Source organism: Adelges cooleyi, unplaced genomic scaffold, assembly GCF_023614345.1.
Source record: "Adelges cooleyi isolate 19-005CV unplaced genomic scaffold, UGA_ACOO_1.1 ACOO_flye_CR_arks_rails_tigmint_CR_PRNA_30, whole genome shotgun sequence".
NCBI lineage: Eukaryota > Metazoa > Arthropoda > Insecta > Hemiptera > Adelgidae > Adelges > Adelges cooleyi.
The window spans coordinates 21,741,437-21,760,359 of NW_026095971.1; the positions used below are offsets into that span (position 1 = coordinate 21,741,437).

At 28.7% G+C, this 18,923-nt stretch overlaps 2 protein-coding genes across 9 annotated transcripts; both read right to left on the reverse strand.

The window, feature by feature from the left end:
• Positions 1 to 2,726: 2,726 nt before the first annotated feature.
• On the reverse strand, positions 2,727 to 3,678 carry LOC126838960 (uncharacterized). The gene is made up of 2 exons (XM_050573783.1): positions 3,582 to 3,678; positions 2,727 to 3,253 (listed from the first exon to the last, which is right to left on the reverse strand). Exons 1-2 carry the CDS (start codon positions 3,658 to 3,660, stop codon positions 2,979 to 2,981), a joined length of 354 nt encoding a protein of 117 aa, XP_050429740.1. The 5' UTR covers positions 3,661 to 3,678; the 3' UTR covers positions 2,727 to 2,978.
• Positions 3,679 to 4,265: 587 nt separating this feature from the next.
• On the reverse strand, positions 4,266 to 15,837 carry LOC126838764 (uncharacterized). 8 transcript variants are annotated; one of them, XM_050573444.1, is made up of 8 exons: positions 15,668 to 15,837; positions 12,696 to 12,915; positions 8,974 to 9,108; positions 5,755 to 8,853; positions 5,398 to 5,546; positions 5,095 to 5,203; positions 4,828 to 5,012; positions 4,266 to 4,561 (listed from the first exon to the last, which is right to left on the reverse strand). In XM_050573444.1, exons 4-6 carry the CDS (start codon positions 8,842 to 8,844, stop codon positions 5,179 to 5,181), a joined length of 3,264 nt encoding a protein of 1,087 aa, XP_050429401.1. In that variant the 5' UTR covers positions 8,845 to 8,853; positions 8,974 to 9,108; positions 12,696 to 12,915; positions 15,668 to 15,837; the 3' UTR covers positions 4,266 to 4,561; positions 4,828 to 5,012; positions 5,095 to 5,178. The 8 variants fall into 8 exon arrangements, with proteins under 8 accessions (XP_050429401.1, XP_050429400.1, XP_050429403.1 ...); XM_050573443.1 differs by having other exon boundaries at positions 5,755 to 8,872; XM_050573446.1 differs by having other exon boundaries at positions 4,828 to 4,864; positions 5,755 to 9,108.
• Positions 15,838 to 18,923: the final 3,086 nt, after the last annotated feature.

The following is an 18,923-nucleotide window of genomic DNA, read 5'->3' on the forward strand; positions in this document are numbered from 1 at the left end:
AAAACCCTAAAACGTTGGTTTGACTAATAATAATTAGTGTTTATTGTTTTCATTTGCACCAGCACGAAATAATAAAAAACTAAAAACTCAAGTAGATTCTGAAGAAAAAACTGCAGCTGAACTGAAATTTGTAGCCGGACTGAAAATTGAAAAAGCGTCGAATCGAATTAAAATTTGTAAAAAATATTATTAGGTACGCTCCACTAGTCTCAAAATTAGTTTTCAATATTGTTTGTTACAAAAATTGTTTTGATACTTTTGTATTAAATTAAAGTTAGAATCGTAACTTAATCATTTGAGTTAAATTGATTCAATTTAAACTGTTTTTTAGCACAAAAATGTATACATTAAACTACTTTGTAAATGACTGAGTATAAAGTTCTATTACTCTACAATTATCTTAAGTTTTTATGATATAAGAAATCCCTGATTATTGGTATTTTGTACTTAGTCGAAAAGGTACTTTATTTTGCTAATCCCTGATTATAGTAATCAATAAAATAATGTTAATTTTAATTTTTTAAATCGGGTAATTAAACATTAAGAGGGCGTCACACATCCGTTATTTTCTTCAAAAAACCAGCCTTGCGCGGATTAATTTTACAAAAGCTATAATCAAAACTAAGAAACCAAATTTTAACATAATTAAGACAACAACATTGTCTGTGTTCTATCATGGCCCTTTTTTTTAGTATTCCAACCAGTTAATAAATAGTTAATTAATTAATAAAGGACTTTTTTAAAAATTATATAGCTTCGGTTGTATTTTAGGAATATCGAAAAATACGGATACTGGAGTACAGATAATTTTGTTATATAATAGAATCGCTGTCAATGATGCTGTGATAGTCCAAAAAAAAAATTTAACTACCAAAAAACGAGTCCTAATTACTGGACTAATAGTAACACATCACAGTTAAACCTTTAAGTTAAGATTTTGTAAAAAATTGCCTATACTTTACTCCTTAAAAATGAGCGATATGGCGTCCTCTTAAAGATGTAATAATGCGACGTGTAATTGGCATACTTGCCACTACCTTTATAATATTTTCTAAATTCATTTTAAAAAAAATAACGACCACTTTATAGGTTTAATTTTCTTTTAGAATCCGTGTAGTACATTTTTTGTTTTGTTTTTGGTAAAAAAAATTCAAATTTAACTTTGTATTGATAAACAATTTTCAGATTGTAGAAGATGCGTTCCATGATTGTATGAAATGGGTCATTTGGTACGAAAATTCCATACCTCATTGTATGGCAACGTGGTATTTTATCACGTACATGGGTAATACTGAAAAAGATGAAACTATCGCGAAAAAGTACATAGAACGTAAAGATCGCCTCTTGGCTAAAAGCATGAAAAAAGAATGTAAACATTTACTACACACGTTACATATAATTTAATCATATTTTTTTTATCTTCGACGTGAAACTGTAAAACAGTTGGTTTAAAGGAAATTATTTTCGTTGGATTTATAAAAATTAAAATATGTATCTTTTTTAAATGTTTTAACAACTCGCCTTATTAATTATTTGATGTTATCAAAGTTTAGACAAATATAAATTTATCATTACTAATGCAATACCTTTACAGCTGCATATCGAAGCTAAAATACACTGTTTCATCGACAACTGCACCACATCATGTCATTATTATAATATACTACATGTCACTACATATATTATTTCGATTTTAATTTAAAATGTTTGTTTTATTTAGGTTGGGTAGATTTGCAAGTATTTGGTAAACTTTTCAAACACCATTGCAAACACTATAAATTACCCATTAAAGATTGCGCTAAACTAAGGAAGACGCAGCCGAAGTAGTGATGAGAAATGAGACAGAAAGCGACGAGATATAGGAAACACCTAAAACTGAAATACCCTTATTACAATTTCCCTTTTTAATTTTTATTATAATAACAATATAACTTTTTTTTTTAAATATTCATATAATAAATAAACTAATACAATAACAATATTTTCTATATTATCTAGTCTAATAGTATTTTAAAATGTTATTAAAATAATGTTTCAAAATACAATACTTCTTAATGACTTTTATGACTCCAAAATCGCTGTTTCTTTTTTTAAATAAACACCGATTACTTACATGTTGTGCAATATTATTTTTTATTTATAAGAAAAAATAAAATCTCTTTTCTCGAGGTAACTGTAACAACTATATTATAGTAATTGTATGATAATCTGTGGATACTGGACCCCACTTTGGTAATTTCTTACTGTACTAGTTTACACTTTGAACTGTACTTAGTTTATACTGAATTGGTATAGACAGAACTGGATTTATACTCTACTGGTTTAAGCTGTACTGATTTAGACTGTACTAGGTTGTACTATAATATATAACGATTCGCATTGAAGCTTTCGAAAGTGGTTAAATAATTTTTAAATTAATTACCCTCATTGACTACTATGATAATTCATAATTGAGCTTTGTTTATACTGTACTAGTTTGGACGACACTGGCTTTTTTATGCATACAATTTTATGCACTACAAGAAATCGCGACTAATGTAAAATTTTCAAAAATGTACCTGTGCTGTTATAAAGTAGCTACTCAAATACGTTATTGTTATTATTATTATTATTATTATCTTCTAATAAAACAATACATTTTCATTGAAATCAGATTGTTATTTTAAAACAACCAATACATATTATATAAATAAATGTTTTATCCAAGCATAATATACAAACCTCTTTCGTTGTTATAGTAAATTATTGTCTGTGTTTATTTTATATGGTCAACCTAACCTAACCGTTGGGTTTTCATCGATCCGTTGTAAGCCTTATTTCAAAGGCATTTTTAGTCATTTTTTTCCATTATCGCCGACTAGGTATAAAATGGAAATTAAAAATTATCCGCTACATAGAAAAACACAAATATTTGTCGTTTTCCCTCTCCGGTCGGGTAAATACTATATTTAAAATGTAATTTTTTCAGGAGACCATCGTCAACAATCCAGGACACGGCCAACGTCGTTATCTATGTGGAAGCCGGTGACGCAGTCGATAACATCGACCACAAGGGCGATGTCGTCATTTTCGTCGAGGCCGTAGAAGCGGGTACCGATACCGCGGCCGTTACTGGAAATGATGCCGCAGTTGTAACTAGGCGGGCAGTTCGCCGCTTCCAGCGCGACCGTTACTATCTGCGGCCAAGACGTAACCGGTACAACTTTCGACCACGACCTATGATAAACTATAGCATTGAGTATGTACTCAATGACTATAGTCAATGATTAATTGATATTATTGCCATTTATTTATATAATATGTCACATTTTGTTAACGACAATAGAGAAACATATGCGAGACAATGAAATACGGGTGTAATGGGGTTTGAGTTGGGAATCGTCTGGGGGAATTATTTTTGTAATTGTTTCTTGTATATTTGTGTCTTTCCTTAACCCCCGCGTTGAAAAACGCCGCGGACGATTACCAACTTGAACCGTTACACCTGTATTTCATTGCCCCTTGCATATGTTTCTCTATTGTCGTATAATTTGTAATTATTTGTGTTTTTATTATTTTTTGCAATTATTTTTGTTGCTTACAAATCAAAAGTGAATATGTATATAATTTCTTCCAAGTATATAATTGTTTGATAAATGAAACGTCAGCCATGTTTTTCATTGTTTCCTAATGCATAACACAAACAAATTTACAGTGTAATTAAAACCGAAAAATTACATGAGTATTCGACAAGCGCACTAAAATCTACTGAATACATATTACTTTGAGCGTTGTGCTTTGCCATAGATAACCTAACCTGACCGGTGTACCATCAGTGTTACAATTATTACAGAATAAAAAAAATGTAATGTATTTTGTCACGAGAGCAACGGATTTTAATTTACAAAAATATTAAATATGTGAAACCGGAAACGCTCTGCCTAATGAATATATTATTTTTTTTTTAATATTTATTTTAATATATAATTGTCAATATGTAATACGGCGATTTGTATAGGCAATTTTGATTCGTTCATGTAATTAGGTGTTTTGCTGAATTATAGTTTACACGTTTTAAATTATAATGTTAAGGCATTGATAGGCTAATATATATCAATTTAAAGTAACAACTAATAATCTCATATAGTTGTTAACCCTTTTTGGTCTTTGCTAAACTTTAGCGAACTACCATTTTTAGCAGTTTAATTATAATAATAACCGTAATTTAAATGTGTATGTATATATATATATAAAAATCTTAACTGCGAATCAGCTTAGTGCAAAATCTCATAGCCAAAACCTTATTTAATCTAATTTGTTAGAGATTTTTACATAGATTTTCAGTTGATTAGTTTTACAACATAATAGAACAAATATTTTACATCTCATGCTAGTTTTTTTCAGTTTAAATTGTAAGCTGTAAATATGTACTAATTTTATTTCTAATTAAACATGATATTACACGTTAATAGGCAATTTTCAATTTATGGTAAGTATATATTGTTTTCCCAAGTCGACTAAAAGATAATATTAAAGCGGTGTATTTAGCCACACACCGGCGGACATACCGGAATAATAGTTTCTGTGAACAAAAAAATGAATACATAATATTAATATATCTGAATAAAACGACTGTTTTTTTTACAATTATTTTACAGATTTTATTTTGGCATTAAAAATGTAATTTGAATTCTTATAATTGTCAATAAACGAGTGCAGAATAATAGTGTACAGAATAGTGTGATAAAAAAACAATTAAAATTTTAAAAAAAATACTATAATAATACAACTAATAATACGATTGCTAATTGTTTATGCTTAATACTTTTTTTCCATTTTGTAAAGTACCTTTTCTCCAGAAGATTTATTGGAGGAACCAATATTTCTGTAAAAAAAAAAGACTAATTTCAAATCCAATAGAACTCCACAATGCTTGCTTTCAGTTTGATTGTTTATTCTCGACTTTTTATACAAGGTATTTTTACAGCTCATCCATATGTGATTATGATATTGCCTAAGCTAATATTCTTAAGCTATGTACGAAATTTCAAAAATAAGACAAGTGAAAATATTAACATAAAGTATAGAACAATTAAAAATAATGGTATGTTATACCTGTAGTTGTTTTAGAAATGTTTATATGTATTTATTAGATTATGTCCAATGGCACAGTTCTTGTTAGCCTTCTTGTAAAATGTTCTATATTTTACTTCTAGTTGGATTGCTGAAAAGAAAATAAGTGATTTTTGTTGTGATTAAACAAAAAACAATTTTTATAAAAAATAATGCTATAATAATAGCCGAGTAGTGATATACAAAAATTATAAACAATACAAATATATAAATTTTACACATACTAGATACTTAATAGATATTTGAATAAAATGTAATGGCTACCAATGGAAAAATTATTATTACAGTTCTGTTAAGTCGTCTTCATCTTCCGAAGTGTTTCTTTTTTGTTTACCCCCTTTTCCACATGCATTCATAGGTTTGTGTTTTGTTGTGACTTTTGGTAGTTTTGCTAATCGATTGTACGAAACTTTCCTCATATCCGAGTGTGTTTCCTGGAAAACAAAATTCTTATATAGATAAATAGTATGTTAAAATATTACGGTTAATTTTTTAACGGAAGAATTATTTCCCATTTCAGTTTCGTCTAGAGTTAGCATACTGAAAACTCTCTATTCCGCACCCATTTATTGGAAATTATCACGGAGTAAAAGGCTTAAGCAATTGTACAGAAAAAAAAATACCAACCGTCGTGTAACTCACTTTTAAAATTGCCCGTTTGATTCCTATGGCTTTAAAGTAAATGGGCGCTTTGATTTGCTGCCGTATCCGCTCCAACAGCAACGGCTGCATCGACCGTGCTAGTTCTTGAGACAATTGCACTCCTTGAACAATGTTGTATTTTGAAGGTTTGGCATTGTGTATTTCGTTCATTGCACACACACATGATACGCAACATGCGATTTTCACACCGGCAAACGCTATCAACTTCTCGGTGGTGGGTCCAAAACAAGTAACACATTTAATTCGTGGACACGATTCACCCGAAAACTGATAATATGAGTCTTGTGAAATACTTTGCTCCAACGCTTTTTTCGTTATTGAACTCTTTTTCGATACAGTTATGGAGCTGTTCAATACTTCGTAATCGGGAAATTCCATTTTCAATAATTTATCATCATCATAGATCTCGTCTTGCGATTCCGAATCATCTGTGGTATCTTCTTCGTCCTCTTCCGAGTCACAATCGCTCTCGAAAGATTCATACGTACCGTCATTGCGTTTGATGACCAATTTTCCACTTTCGCCTTGAACTATTTCAGATTTATCATCGCACAATGTCATGGTCGCATTTATAGTCTCGGAATCGAGTTTGTCCCGGTGAGACTCCAAAAACAGCTCAATTGCATTGGAAAACATTGTTGACCATTGTTGTGGACAGTACAAGTTTTGGCAATTGTCGGTATATACCGCTGGTGCAATCGCATTTGAAATTACATGTTGTAAACAAACCATAAATCTCTGTTGCGCATCTTCAGATAAAGTGTATTTAGGAATTTCAGAACCTATAAGCGTGATTCCCATTAAATTAATAAGAGAAGAAGTCACCAATTTAGAAATTGCCGTGATCACCGAGGGAGTACAAATCAACCCAACAATGGGCTTTAGAGTTATCAAATTTTTGGTTTGAGCATAGCCATCGATGAGTTTACCGTGTATTGTTTCAACATACCAAGTTATTCCGTTACTGAACAAATGAAATGCCAAACTACGACATTGCCATATTATTAACTCATTTACAAGGCATCTCAAGTCCTCACTGACTTGACTCTCGTTCTTAATCCAATGATTTTCATAAAACAGCTTAAAAACTTCGTTTCGAGATAATAGGCAATTTGCTCTTTCCATAGCCTCATATCTCGTAAGCTGACATCTAGTTTGTTTATATCGGTTTTCCATTATGTTGTGAATATCTCGCAAACTTTTGTGTATTTTGAGCATCGTGTGGTGACACATATAGTGATGCACGCCACATTCTTTCATGAATATATTCCAAATAAAAAATGCACTCTTATTGACATTTGATGAGTTATTTAAGGATGCGATTACTTTGTCATTTTGTATATTTTTAGACGCTTGTTCTTTGTTATTCACATCATGTATTATTTCAGTAAAATGTTGTTTTATAAAAAGCATACATTCTGCCGATATACAGTCATTAATGTTAAAATTTGCATAAGACGCGATAGAGTCCTTCAAATATTTATTGGATAAGAGCTTCCATCCATGGGCGAGAAGCGATTTTGCACGGTCCCTCTTAGCATTGTCATCCCAATCACACAAATCTTGAGTTGACAAACGCCAATAGTTGAAAGTCAGGGCCTCCAGTTCACCTTCAACCAAAGGCACCGTTTCATATGGTTTGTTAGAGTTTGCGTATTTTGCGTCTCGTTTCTCTCTGATATTTTTGACATTTAAATTGTATTCGTTTAGACGGAATTTGAGAAAATACACTGCACAGTCAGTCATTTCTTCAGGAACGACTCCGTATAACAGATAATAGCAAAGCAAATCTGTCGATGCATTGTTTATCATTTTAGGTATAAATTTACAATCGCTTATTTCGCTCGACATGTGTTTTAACATATCGCCAAACTTGTGTGGGGCCAAACGCAATCCTTCTGGCATTGACGATAAACCGCGTAACGGAATCAACTTCAAGTTTTCCGGGTATAAATAACGTTTGTTGTATCTAGAATCATCTATTACTTCAAAATTATAATCTTTCTGAGACGTAAATTGTATAATAGGAATGGGGATAGATTTTCCTTTGACATTGTGTACAGGCGGTTGAAACGTGTCAAGTTGTTTTTTAATACGCTTGGGGAGAACAGTTTTTCTAGGTGCCTCACTAAAAGAGGTAGCTGGTTTTACTATAACTTTTGATATAACCGCATAGTTTGATGTACATTTCCGTTTGGGATTATCGCATAGAGTGTGGAATGAAAATTCGATTTCGTTATTAGATACATCGCCATCAATAGTCGAACTCTCATCACTATTGATTCTAGTGTTTCCGTTGCGGCTCTGGAACATGACATTGATCTTTTTATCACGTGATGATGGTGTTGAATGTTTCGTATTGTTAGATACATCTTTATTCGGTTTTAACGACGAAAAAACTTTTTTGGTTGATTTTCCCTCTTCTTCGTTTGATGATGACGACAAAGAAGAACTTGACAAAGATGATGACAATGATTCAGTTTTGACAAATTTAAACGATTTTGGATCTTTTTTTACGACTACTGGCTTACCTATATATTGTTTCTTCGCATTAATATAGTTTCGTGTAGTCTGATGGGATGTCATCTTTCGTTTCCTCGGCCTCGTGAATATTTTTTTGCCAGCACTCGCCGATTGCATATATGCACAGCGGTCTTGAATGGAAATATTCATTGAATCATACGACGGCGAGCAATCGACAACGTTCAGCCCTTTATTCACTTTATTTACATTTTTTTTTTCAATATCAACTCCAAATGAAGGTATAATACTCACATGGTTATGGTTGTCGGTGTCGTTTAAAAATTGATCAAGACTATTGAGCATATCGTCCGATGTACTATCATATGTTGCTATAGCATTATTATTGTATTGAATTTCCTCGTGGTCTACCAATGTGGCATTATCATATTCAATGGCTTTATTGTCATTGTTATTCGGGTCGTCTATTAAAGGAGATGCATTTGCCAATTGCAAGAGTCTGAGTTGACTGTTAAAATCTAGTGGAGTGTCATAAGGAACAATGTAACTTTCGGCAGTTAACATATTTTCATATGATCTTTTGTCCATAATTTGGCACTAGTCAATTAATAATAATCTGGTCAATGCCATATTATATTTAGTTAAAATTAATGTGTTTTCAAATGAAATCAAACTTTTATTAAAGTTATTTATTGTTATTATTAATAAATAACTTACTAATAATTATGTCGAAACAATAAAAAAAATAATACTCAAGTGTTGACAGATGAAAATTATTGAAATCTTGTGACATTACTCGAAAATCCTTGTTTTTCTCGTCAGTCGACCTAGAATACCTCGGAATTCCTGCAACTTTTTTTCAATTTATAAATGTATAAATAATTTAAAAAACCTACTTAGGTACATAGGTATCATAATGTATATATAATTACTGATTAAATATACTTAATACTTATATGTTGATGACTAACTTATTGATAATAATAAATATATTTTCATTTTTCATTATCTATTGACTTTTGATTCACTCACGCATATCAACTTGGAAATTGACTACGGTCAAAATGTAATTTTTCCATATTTTTTAGGGGGTTTCCTTAATAAAAAGCAAGTTGACTTCAGATTTTTGAGAAAATTGTCCTCGAGGAGAGGGTTTATGATGTTTTTTAATTTGTCAATGTTTATAGGTAGTTAAAGAATATTCCATACAAATTGGAACTAAATCGACTATTTTTCAAAAAAGTCATAAATCTTTTTCTCGATTTTGAAAGGAGTGGTGAATTTTTTAATTTTTGGACAAGTAAAGTAGCTTTTATATAAGATTTTTGATCAATTGAGTTGCAACAAAAAGAAACCGATGCAGTGGTTTAAAAGATATCGTGGGTCCAGACGGTTAAATAAAAACACATCATTGTATAAACAACACTTTCTTAGCTCCGCATCGATGCTAATAATATGTACAAATGTAATCTTTAATTACTATTTTGTTTGTCCAATATGGTTAGCGGCGATATTAATTTTGCATACATATTGGTACTGTATTTTTTAAATAGTGTTTAAATTAATTATGTACTCCTAAATAATAACTAATAGTATGCTAGTAATGAGTCCTAAATCATCAATTATGTTAACGTTAATACGTTGACCATATTTTGATTAGGCATAGTCGAATTTGAAAATAATTGAATTGTGTCATTCTTTTTTTAAATTGCATTATCGACTAGTAGTGCCACTTAACTTGAATTTTATGGATAAATCAGTAGAATTATAATAAATTGTAACATTTTTAGCTCTTAATGACTTAGAAATACTTTATATACATAAATTGTAATTTAGTTTTAAATATTGTTCATTCAAGCGTTCCGTTGGCTAATATGTTTAATTTTAAGGAATTAATAATTACAATACAATAAAAACTTACAAGAGCATTACCATAATTATAATGTGAATTTTTTTATTATTTAAAAACATAATATAATATTGTATGACATGACACTTGCGACCATACTCTGTTGGACATGTACATTTTATTATGATAAGTTGAATAGTTTTAATAAGTGGTAAACCTTTTATGAAAATCAAAAAATTCTTATTAAATGTAAAAATAATATAGGTGTGTAATACTAATGATTAATATATTATCTGAAGATACAGTTATCAATAACATTCATACAATTTAACATCGTTATAGTCATGGAACAATTTTATTAACAAATCACAATGTACCTAAACTAGCGATAATTGTTACTACAAATTACAATTTCCCCATAAACGTTGTAATCCTCGATTGGCATTTGCTTAAGTAATCACTTGATATTACTTATCGCACATATATTATTGTAGCGGTAGCAGTTCTATATTATATATTATGCAGTTGCAGTTATTTCCCTTCGTTAGACACACGAGCGCTAAGCATATTATCGATGAAGTTTGATCCACAAAAGATAAAAACGTAATCAACTCATTGATAAACAGGAATCAAACACTAAGGCGCCGGCATGGTCTGCATCATCTCACACGTAATAACACAGTTAATATAATAAATAAGTATAATTAAGTAATGTAAAAAAAAAATAATTACATACATTTATAATACGTTATGTTATTGAAAAAACAACAGGGAAAAAACAATGTATCCAATGCACTTTGTAGTGACCTTTGGTAATCTTTGCACTTTTATAACAAAAACCGTCATCGAAAATTATGAAAACAATACCACAAATTAGTATCTATAATTATGTCCATTTAAAGAATTAACATTACATGAAACAATCAAAGGTTACTCAGATCTACACAAATTATTGTTCAAAAATGTTTAAAAAATTATTTTATACCTAATATTTTCTAATTGATAAACAATTTTCAGATTTATCCATGTTTTCAGTTTTTTACTGACGTTTTGATCTCATTTAAGAGTCCATCTTATGAAAGGGACCAAGTCCACTTTTCCTATTTTTTAGAAAAGACAAAAAAACTAAATAACTTATCAACTTAATCGTTAAAGTTTCGAAATGTTTGTACTAAATTTAAGTGAATTTACCTCAAATTGTTTACCTCAAATAATAAATTTAAGTCACGGACTTGTCTTCTTTCTGAAGAAAACATTATCATGGCTACTTTATTGATATAAAAAGGGGGAAATATTATCAAATAACTTAAAATATTATTTTTATTCATCACTTTTTACCAAATGTTATCATTTTGTGTCCCTTAAATTAAAAAATTAAATAATATCTATAAAAAATATTTACATAAAAATATAGATCTGAAATCGTATACGGTTGGTACTTTGATGGGCCAAAAATTGAAAAAGTCAACTTCTCCACCTTCGAAACCGGGAAAAAATGTTGACGGTTATTTAACTTGCTATGACTTAGCGAAAAACGGTTGGATTTAGTCAAAAATTATGTCAAATATTCTCATTAGGAATGCCCCTATTCGCAAATAGGCTCAAATCCAAATATTTTAATAAACCACACCATCCCTGCAAGACTCGATGTTTTTTCGTTTTATTTTTTTAGGTGCAGTTTTAAGACTTCAAAGATAAAATTAGACTGGAAATAGGTTTATTATATACCTTAATCTATTATATATACTTAAAAAAATCGAACGCATCATTGTATTTACAATGATGTGTTTTTATTATTTTTTTGTTTTATGTCTGGACCCACGATATGTTTATCTTTGTTTTGAGATGTTTTATCTTTTAAACGGGCTAAACCGATTACTTCGTGAAGTTACTCTATACATCAGAAATTGGCCCAAAAATTAAAAAAAGTCACCCCTTCTCATTCAAAACCGAGAAAAATACCCAAAAAATATACATAATTTTCAAATAAAAATAACGATGCTCTATAACTTTTAAAAAAAATAGTCGAATTAGTTTCAAATTTGTATTGAATATTCTTTGAACATAGTACTACCGATTAACATTAACTAACCAAAAAAATATCATAAAACTTTTCCTCTAAAAGAGATGGACATTTTTACTTTATTTCTCTTTTTCAAGCAAAGTTAGGGATTAAAGTCTGAAAAATAGACCGGTGGTAATCTAGAATGGAACTATAGTATGTACAATTTTCTCAAAAATCTGTAGTCAAATTGTTGGGGGTTTTTTAATAATAAATAAAAAAAAGTGTAACACTGTTTTTTTGAGAAAATTATGCATTATAGTCCTACTTTAGGTTTACTTTCAGTCTAAATTTCAGACTTAAAGGCCTAAAACTACGCCCAAAAAATAGAAATAAAAAAAAATATTCCACCACTTCTAGAGGAAAATGTTCTTGATAAATTGGAAAAAAAGTAAATAATTAGCAGTAGTATTATTAATTTCAAGCACGTAAATCAGACAAATAGTACTTATTTGTTAAATTATAAGTTTTTCTAAACTTTATTTTGACAATAGTCAATATGATTTAGTAATATATCATGCAACTTACCTCTGAAAACTTTGATGATGTCAAGATGTTACCCGGAATCGTACACAATTTCGAATGAAAGTTTCACATCAGTTTTCTTTATATATGCTCATATAATTTTTTGATAATGTAGTATTAACGCAAATGCTTGATTTATTTATTTCAGTCTAATTATCAAGTCTTAATATAATACAACATCATATTAAGCTGATAACAAATGCTAACTAAGCAATGATCGTACCTGATATTCGAAGTTCTTATTATAATAAATTGGGCTTTATATTTTTTTTAATCATATGCTAAATAGTGTGCAAACCAAAATTTAATTAAGTATATCATTTTAATTATATTTTACAGATAGGTGCCACTTAAATAACCAATATTATTATAAAACTCTATTTCTTGTATTATTGAGCTTTAATATTTGATCTGTACAAAAATTTTTATCTAACTATAGTTGGTTCTTATTATTCTAAGTTTAATTTCTTTAAACAGAATATTATTTAAAAGAAAAATTAAACACCTATATCTATATTACCTAAATATTATGCACGGTGATTTTTTTATCATGGGCCACTCAATATCTCACTGGGTTTAACTAATAATTAAATTTTTTTTTCATAGTTTTTTTATATAATGTGATCTCAATTTTTGAATTATTTTTAAAGTTATAAGAGTTTAAAAGTTAGGACAGGAAAGGAAGTGCGGTTGGATGAAAATAATACTACATTCCACCTTTCCTCCTACCCTAAGTTTGAAACTTCATAACTTCAAAAATAGTTATCCAAAACTGGTTATCGACCAGTCAAAATTGTTAATACATTATTTTCAATTTACAAAGTTAATAAAATAATATATACGTTACCATTCAAATTTCAAAATTAGCTATCAAAAAACTTATTTGGGAGAGGGGTAGAAACATAATAATTTGTGGAAAATTGAGATCACATTATATAAAAAAAACTATGAAAAAAAAAATTAAATTATTAATTTAACTCAGTGAGATATTGAGTGGCCTGTGATAAAAAAACATCACCCTATATTATGTTTGGTTTGAAGAACACGCGATAACACAAGTTATCAGTATGTGTATATTTTTATTCTCTCACTGCGTTAGAAAATAAAAATAGGAAAAAACAATATTAATACTGTTACAGTTATGGTAGGAGCGAGAAATGACACAACTATAAAACTAAGCAATAAATCTAGGTCAAACAGCAAACGGTAAAATGGCTAATACAGCGAAAATTATAATTATTTAAACCCACACAAATCGCTGTACTCTCTTGGGCTAGATTAGGTTAGGTTAGTGTCCGGGAAATTATTAGTTTCTCCCGTCTAACAATTTCAACAATTTGTTTTATTGCCTTTGTGTTAATTATTATACTATTGCCATTTTTGTATCGAATAATTATAGAGTTTGTTTTTATTTCATTTTAAAAGTGTTACCTTTTGCTTTTGGTGAAGTAAGTACAATAAGTTTTATACTTATTCAACGATGTGGGAAATAGTCACTAAACGCCATAAAGCTATGTGCAGAAATAGTCACTGACTCACCTAAGATTATATTTTAGCTCGAAATTGACAATATGTACAGTACAGTATTGTTGAAATTAATAACAATATAACTATAATTAAACAATAACTATGGTAATTTAATTTAAAGTTGAAAAAGTGTACTTACACACACACAAAAAAAAAAGAGAATAATTATAAACAAGAAATGAAGCCATCGAAGAATGGGACGTATAAGAGCACAGTATAAGGCTTTGAGAGAGGTAGCAAGGCGAAACTCAAGCAACGCACGGTTTAAGAACCCGAGGAGTTTAAATGCCTTTCAGCATAATATGTCTTCGATATGCTTAAAGGGGTGCAACAGTCCTAAACAGGTTGACTTTTATTTACAATTTACATAATATCACATAGGGTTTTATAAGAAATTAATTTTTTTTTAACATTGTACTTATACAATGTGATCTCAATATTGTTCACAATTTTTCTTGTTTTTACCCCCTCTCTGAACTTAGTTTTTTTGACAGCAACTTTTGAATTTAAAATAGTAACGTAAACATTTTATTAAATTGCGAATAGTGTACTAAAAATGTTGACTGGTCAATTACCAGTTTCGGATAACTATTTTTGAAGTTATTGAAGGTTCAAGTTTAGGGCAGGAGGTAAAGTGGAGTGTAGTTTTATTTTTATCTGCGCGCATTTCCGAACCGTTTTTCCCCCCCCATCCTAACTTTTAAACTCTTATAACTCTAAAAATAGTTGTCCAAAACTGGTTATCAACAAGTCAATATTTTTAGTACATTATTCTTAATTTAAAAAGTTAATGAAATATATGCGTTAACATAAAGTTTCAAAAGTTGCTATCAAAATAACTAAGTTTGGAGGCGGGTAAAAACAAAAAAAGTTGTGAAAAAATGAGATCACATTGTATAAAGACAATATGAAAAAAAAAAAATTTCTTATAAAACCTATAGGATATTGAGTGGCCTATGATCAAAAAAATCACCCTGACAATTTTTTGTTATTTTCCTATTAAATATACTACCGTCTACTTAGAAAACGCATTAGTAACTACCCTCTGAGATTGAAAAAAATGAGACAAGGGGTATAATACATAAGTACTTTTTTTTAAATAAAAACACTATAATTTTTAACATCTGTAACTATTTTTCATGGTTGATTTCAAATGTTAATTAAGTTTAATAACAAAATATTCACGGTAAAAATATGTATTTGACATAGATTGACCTTTTAATGTTCTATGTTATTCTACGATCTTAAATCGTTAAGATTTAATTTAATTGATATATTTTTTTATTGATTAAACTGAACCAGTCAGGCGGTATTATTTAATTGATATATTTTATTTAAACGTTCAACAGAGATAACAAAAACGACAGTACCCGTTTAATTAAAAATTATAACATTACAATTTAAATACATTGTACATAAGTACCTAGTATAGTAATTTATCCACTTACCAAATATTGGTTTAAATATAGGGTACCGGGTACCCTTTTTTTTCGTTTTCTTTTTTTAACGTCAGTACTTTTGATGCTAATTACGATTGGTGTAAAAATTTTGTTCCTTTTGCACTTAATTTAAAAGATTAAAAAGTTTACAAACGTTTAAAGGTTGTCCGTCATACTGATTACACATACCATAATAGGTACACAATACTACGGTTACTGCCCACGCATTAGGTTAGGTTAGGTTAGATTGCCTCTGCCCAGTGTTGCCAAGTTGGCTACAAGTTAGCTTTTATAGCTAAACCTAGCATAATATTTCAAACCACAAATAGCTAGTAAAAATACCAAAATATAGCATATTGCTTGAAAAATGGGGTTTTTTTTTTTTGGTAACTTGGGTACAAAATAATTTATAGGTATAATAGTTGTAAAGAAAAATTGAATTTAAAACAATTATTATTCAAAATTACAAAATATCCGCGATGATAACATAACTTAAAAAATGGTTCACTATTAAATTTCACTCTCAATTATTATTAATGTTAATATAGTTATTTGTTATTAAATTATAAAATGACCTTATTGGTTTCATTTAATATATATATTTTTTTAAAAATTAATTGAGTAAAATCTTGGTTTTTTACATTTTTATTTGTTTATAACTTGGTATTAAAAAGAAATGTTACAATTATTTTAAGCATTCAATTTTTGTATTAGTCTATAAAAAAAATATAAAAATAATTATATTCATACCATGTTTGTTAATTTTATAGACCCAATTTGAATTTTTAGCATTATAAATCATAATATACATCGTTATACTCGGCTCGTTACACATCTTTTTATAACTTAACATTAGTAACTTTTGGCATTAAAATTGAATGATTTAAGTAACTTTATCATAAAAACTAAAATACGAATTTGTATTTAATCAATGCTAATAGTAATAATAATATGATACGTGAAACGATAGGCTAAAAATAGGGATCGCCCTATCTTTAGCCAGTGTTGCTTTCACCAAACTTTTTATCAAGAAAGAGATTATAGTTTATAAATATATCAACATCAGCTATATTTATTTTATTGTGATTAATAAATATGACAAGGTGTTTTATTTTTAAACGATTCTCCCTTTATTAATATTTCTGCAATTGTTGGTTTTTTCATCTATAAATTAATACCTACGCAAAATAACGCAATGAAATGAAACAAAATATAATATAATGGATTTCAATTGGTTGAGCCTAGTTTTAAGACTTTAAGTCTGAAATTTAGACTTTTTTTCTCAAAATTATAGCCAGTAAAAGTTGAAACTTTGAAACTCGTATGGTTTTATTTTTATTTTTCCAAATGTTAAGGGTAAAGAAATGAACAAAATTCTATGTCTAAACTTGACACAAATATAAATACAGTATAGACACATAAGTTATGTAAATTAAAAAAAATTCTCTTGGTAATTATCCGAATAAAATTTATTATCGAATTTTCTTTTATAAATAATTAAAATATTCTTTGCTTTTATTTACATTAGTTATTTTACATAAACACAAAGTAATTAGATAAATTCTGATCAAAACAAAATAATTATGAAACATTTTTCCTAATATTTTATACAAAACGGCAAAAATTATTGATAAATATTATTCCACTAACTTTACTACAAGCAATGACTAAAATTCATTGACATTTACATATTATTTTTTTTTTTTTTATTGCATATGATAATATATTCATTGGCATTCATAAACAAATATCTAATTCTTACAAACAATTCTTATACACAGTATTACTTTGCTATATAATATAAAAACTCATTATTTATCTTGAACCTCATTATTTTATGTAACACAGACAGAACCATTATTTTAGCTAGCTTGTGCGAAGCACCTGTCCAAATTTTCAAAAATAAATCAATACTTGGTATCGTTAACGAACCATGAATACAAAATTTCAATTTTACATAATATATCAAGTTCAGAACCATTATTTACTTCAATACCAGTAATTAAACACTTTTCTACCTTTGAACCGAATAACTTAATGACGTATGTAAAGTGTAAACATAACAGTTTGATCTAGGAGACGTTATATTAACCTGATAATGATAATTAGTTGCAATTTGTAAGATTTTCTTTATCTAAGGTTTCTTGCGTACATTGCATTATAGCATCAAATTTAATAGCAATAATAAATATCTTATCAATAAAAAATACAAGCATTATGTAAAAGAACGATAATAAACATGAAACATGGCGAAAACTTCAATTGCAATAATAATAATTCTAAAAAAAATATAGCATAAACAATACAGTTCAAATATAGAAACACAAATAGGCTAATTTGATAAAAATAAGGTAAATATAGGCTAAATATACATAAATGAAGGGCCAATATACATACAAATAACAGCAATCTTTATGACACACATAGGTAATAGGTAGGTACATAATTAAATCGAATGATACAAGAAAAGCTACGTTGATCATTTTAATATTACATTAAAAATATAATTATACCTACATAAATGGTATATAATTTATATATAATAAATAAAAGCCAGGCATACATACAGGCCAACATATAAAAAAGTTAATATAGGACAAATGTATAGAAATGATGATGCTATAATTAGGGTTATTTTTTTTCTTCATAGTTTAAACAATCACCTTTCTTCTTTTATACTTAATAATACAATGCTTACCAATTAGTGTATGCGGACTCATGACCATGTTGCAATTACAGCAAACACAATAGAGTCTATGGATCTTGCCTATGTGGCTTTTACAGCATAGGTCTGATTAGACCTTATAAGTCAGATTGTATTATCATGGTAGTCAATGCATATGAGTACATGTAATTTTATTGGTTAATGGTAAATCATACAATCTCCTCAGGACTTCAATAGAAAACCACGACAAGGTTGAAGTGAATAATTAATAACAACAATATAGGAATATAAATAAACTATAATATATATATATATATATTTAATCTTCCTATGTATGCTCAATAAATTGTCATATTTAAACACATACCGTACACCCCATTAAGTTTCTCTCCTTTTTCCACTTTTTTCTTTGATATTCTCCTTTTTGTTTCTATCACATTAGCTAATAAGCTAAATCAAGCTCTCGAGTAATCAATAAATGACTCACACATATGAGAAACCTGGAAACTGACTACGGTCAAAGTAAGTGTAATTGTCCTCCCTTTTTTAGGGTTTTTTTTTCTTAATAAAAAAAAAAGTTTGACTACAGATTTTCGAGAA

What these genes read in the sequence shown, in the direction of transcription:
- LOC126838764 (XM_050573444.1), bottom strand. Translation starts at nt 8,844, where the DNA reads ATGGACAAAAGATCATATGAAAATATGTTAACTGCCGAAAGTTACATT. An exon ending in TCAAACGGGCAATTTTAAAA is followed by an intron (nt 5,547 to 5,754) that starts GTGAGTTACACG and finishes TTTGTTTTCCAG; the next exon opens with GAAACACACTCGGATATGAG. An exon ending in GAAGACGACTTAACAGAACT is followed by an intron (nt 5,204 to 5,397) that starts GTAATAATAATT and finishes TTTTCTTTTCAG; the next exon opens with CAATCCAACTAGAAGTAAAA.
- LOC126838960 (XM_050573783.1), bottom strand. Translation starts at nt 3,660, where the DNA reads ATGAAAAACATGGCTGACGTTTCATTTATCAAACAATTATATACTTGG. An exon ending in TACATATTCACTTTTGATTT is followed by an intron (nt 3,254 to 3,581) that starts GTAAGCAACAAA and finishes CATTGACTATAG; the next exon opens with TCATTGAGTACATACTCAAT.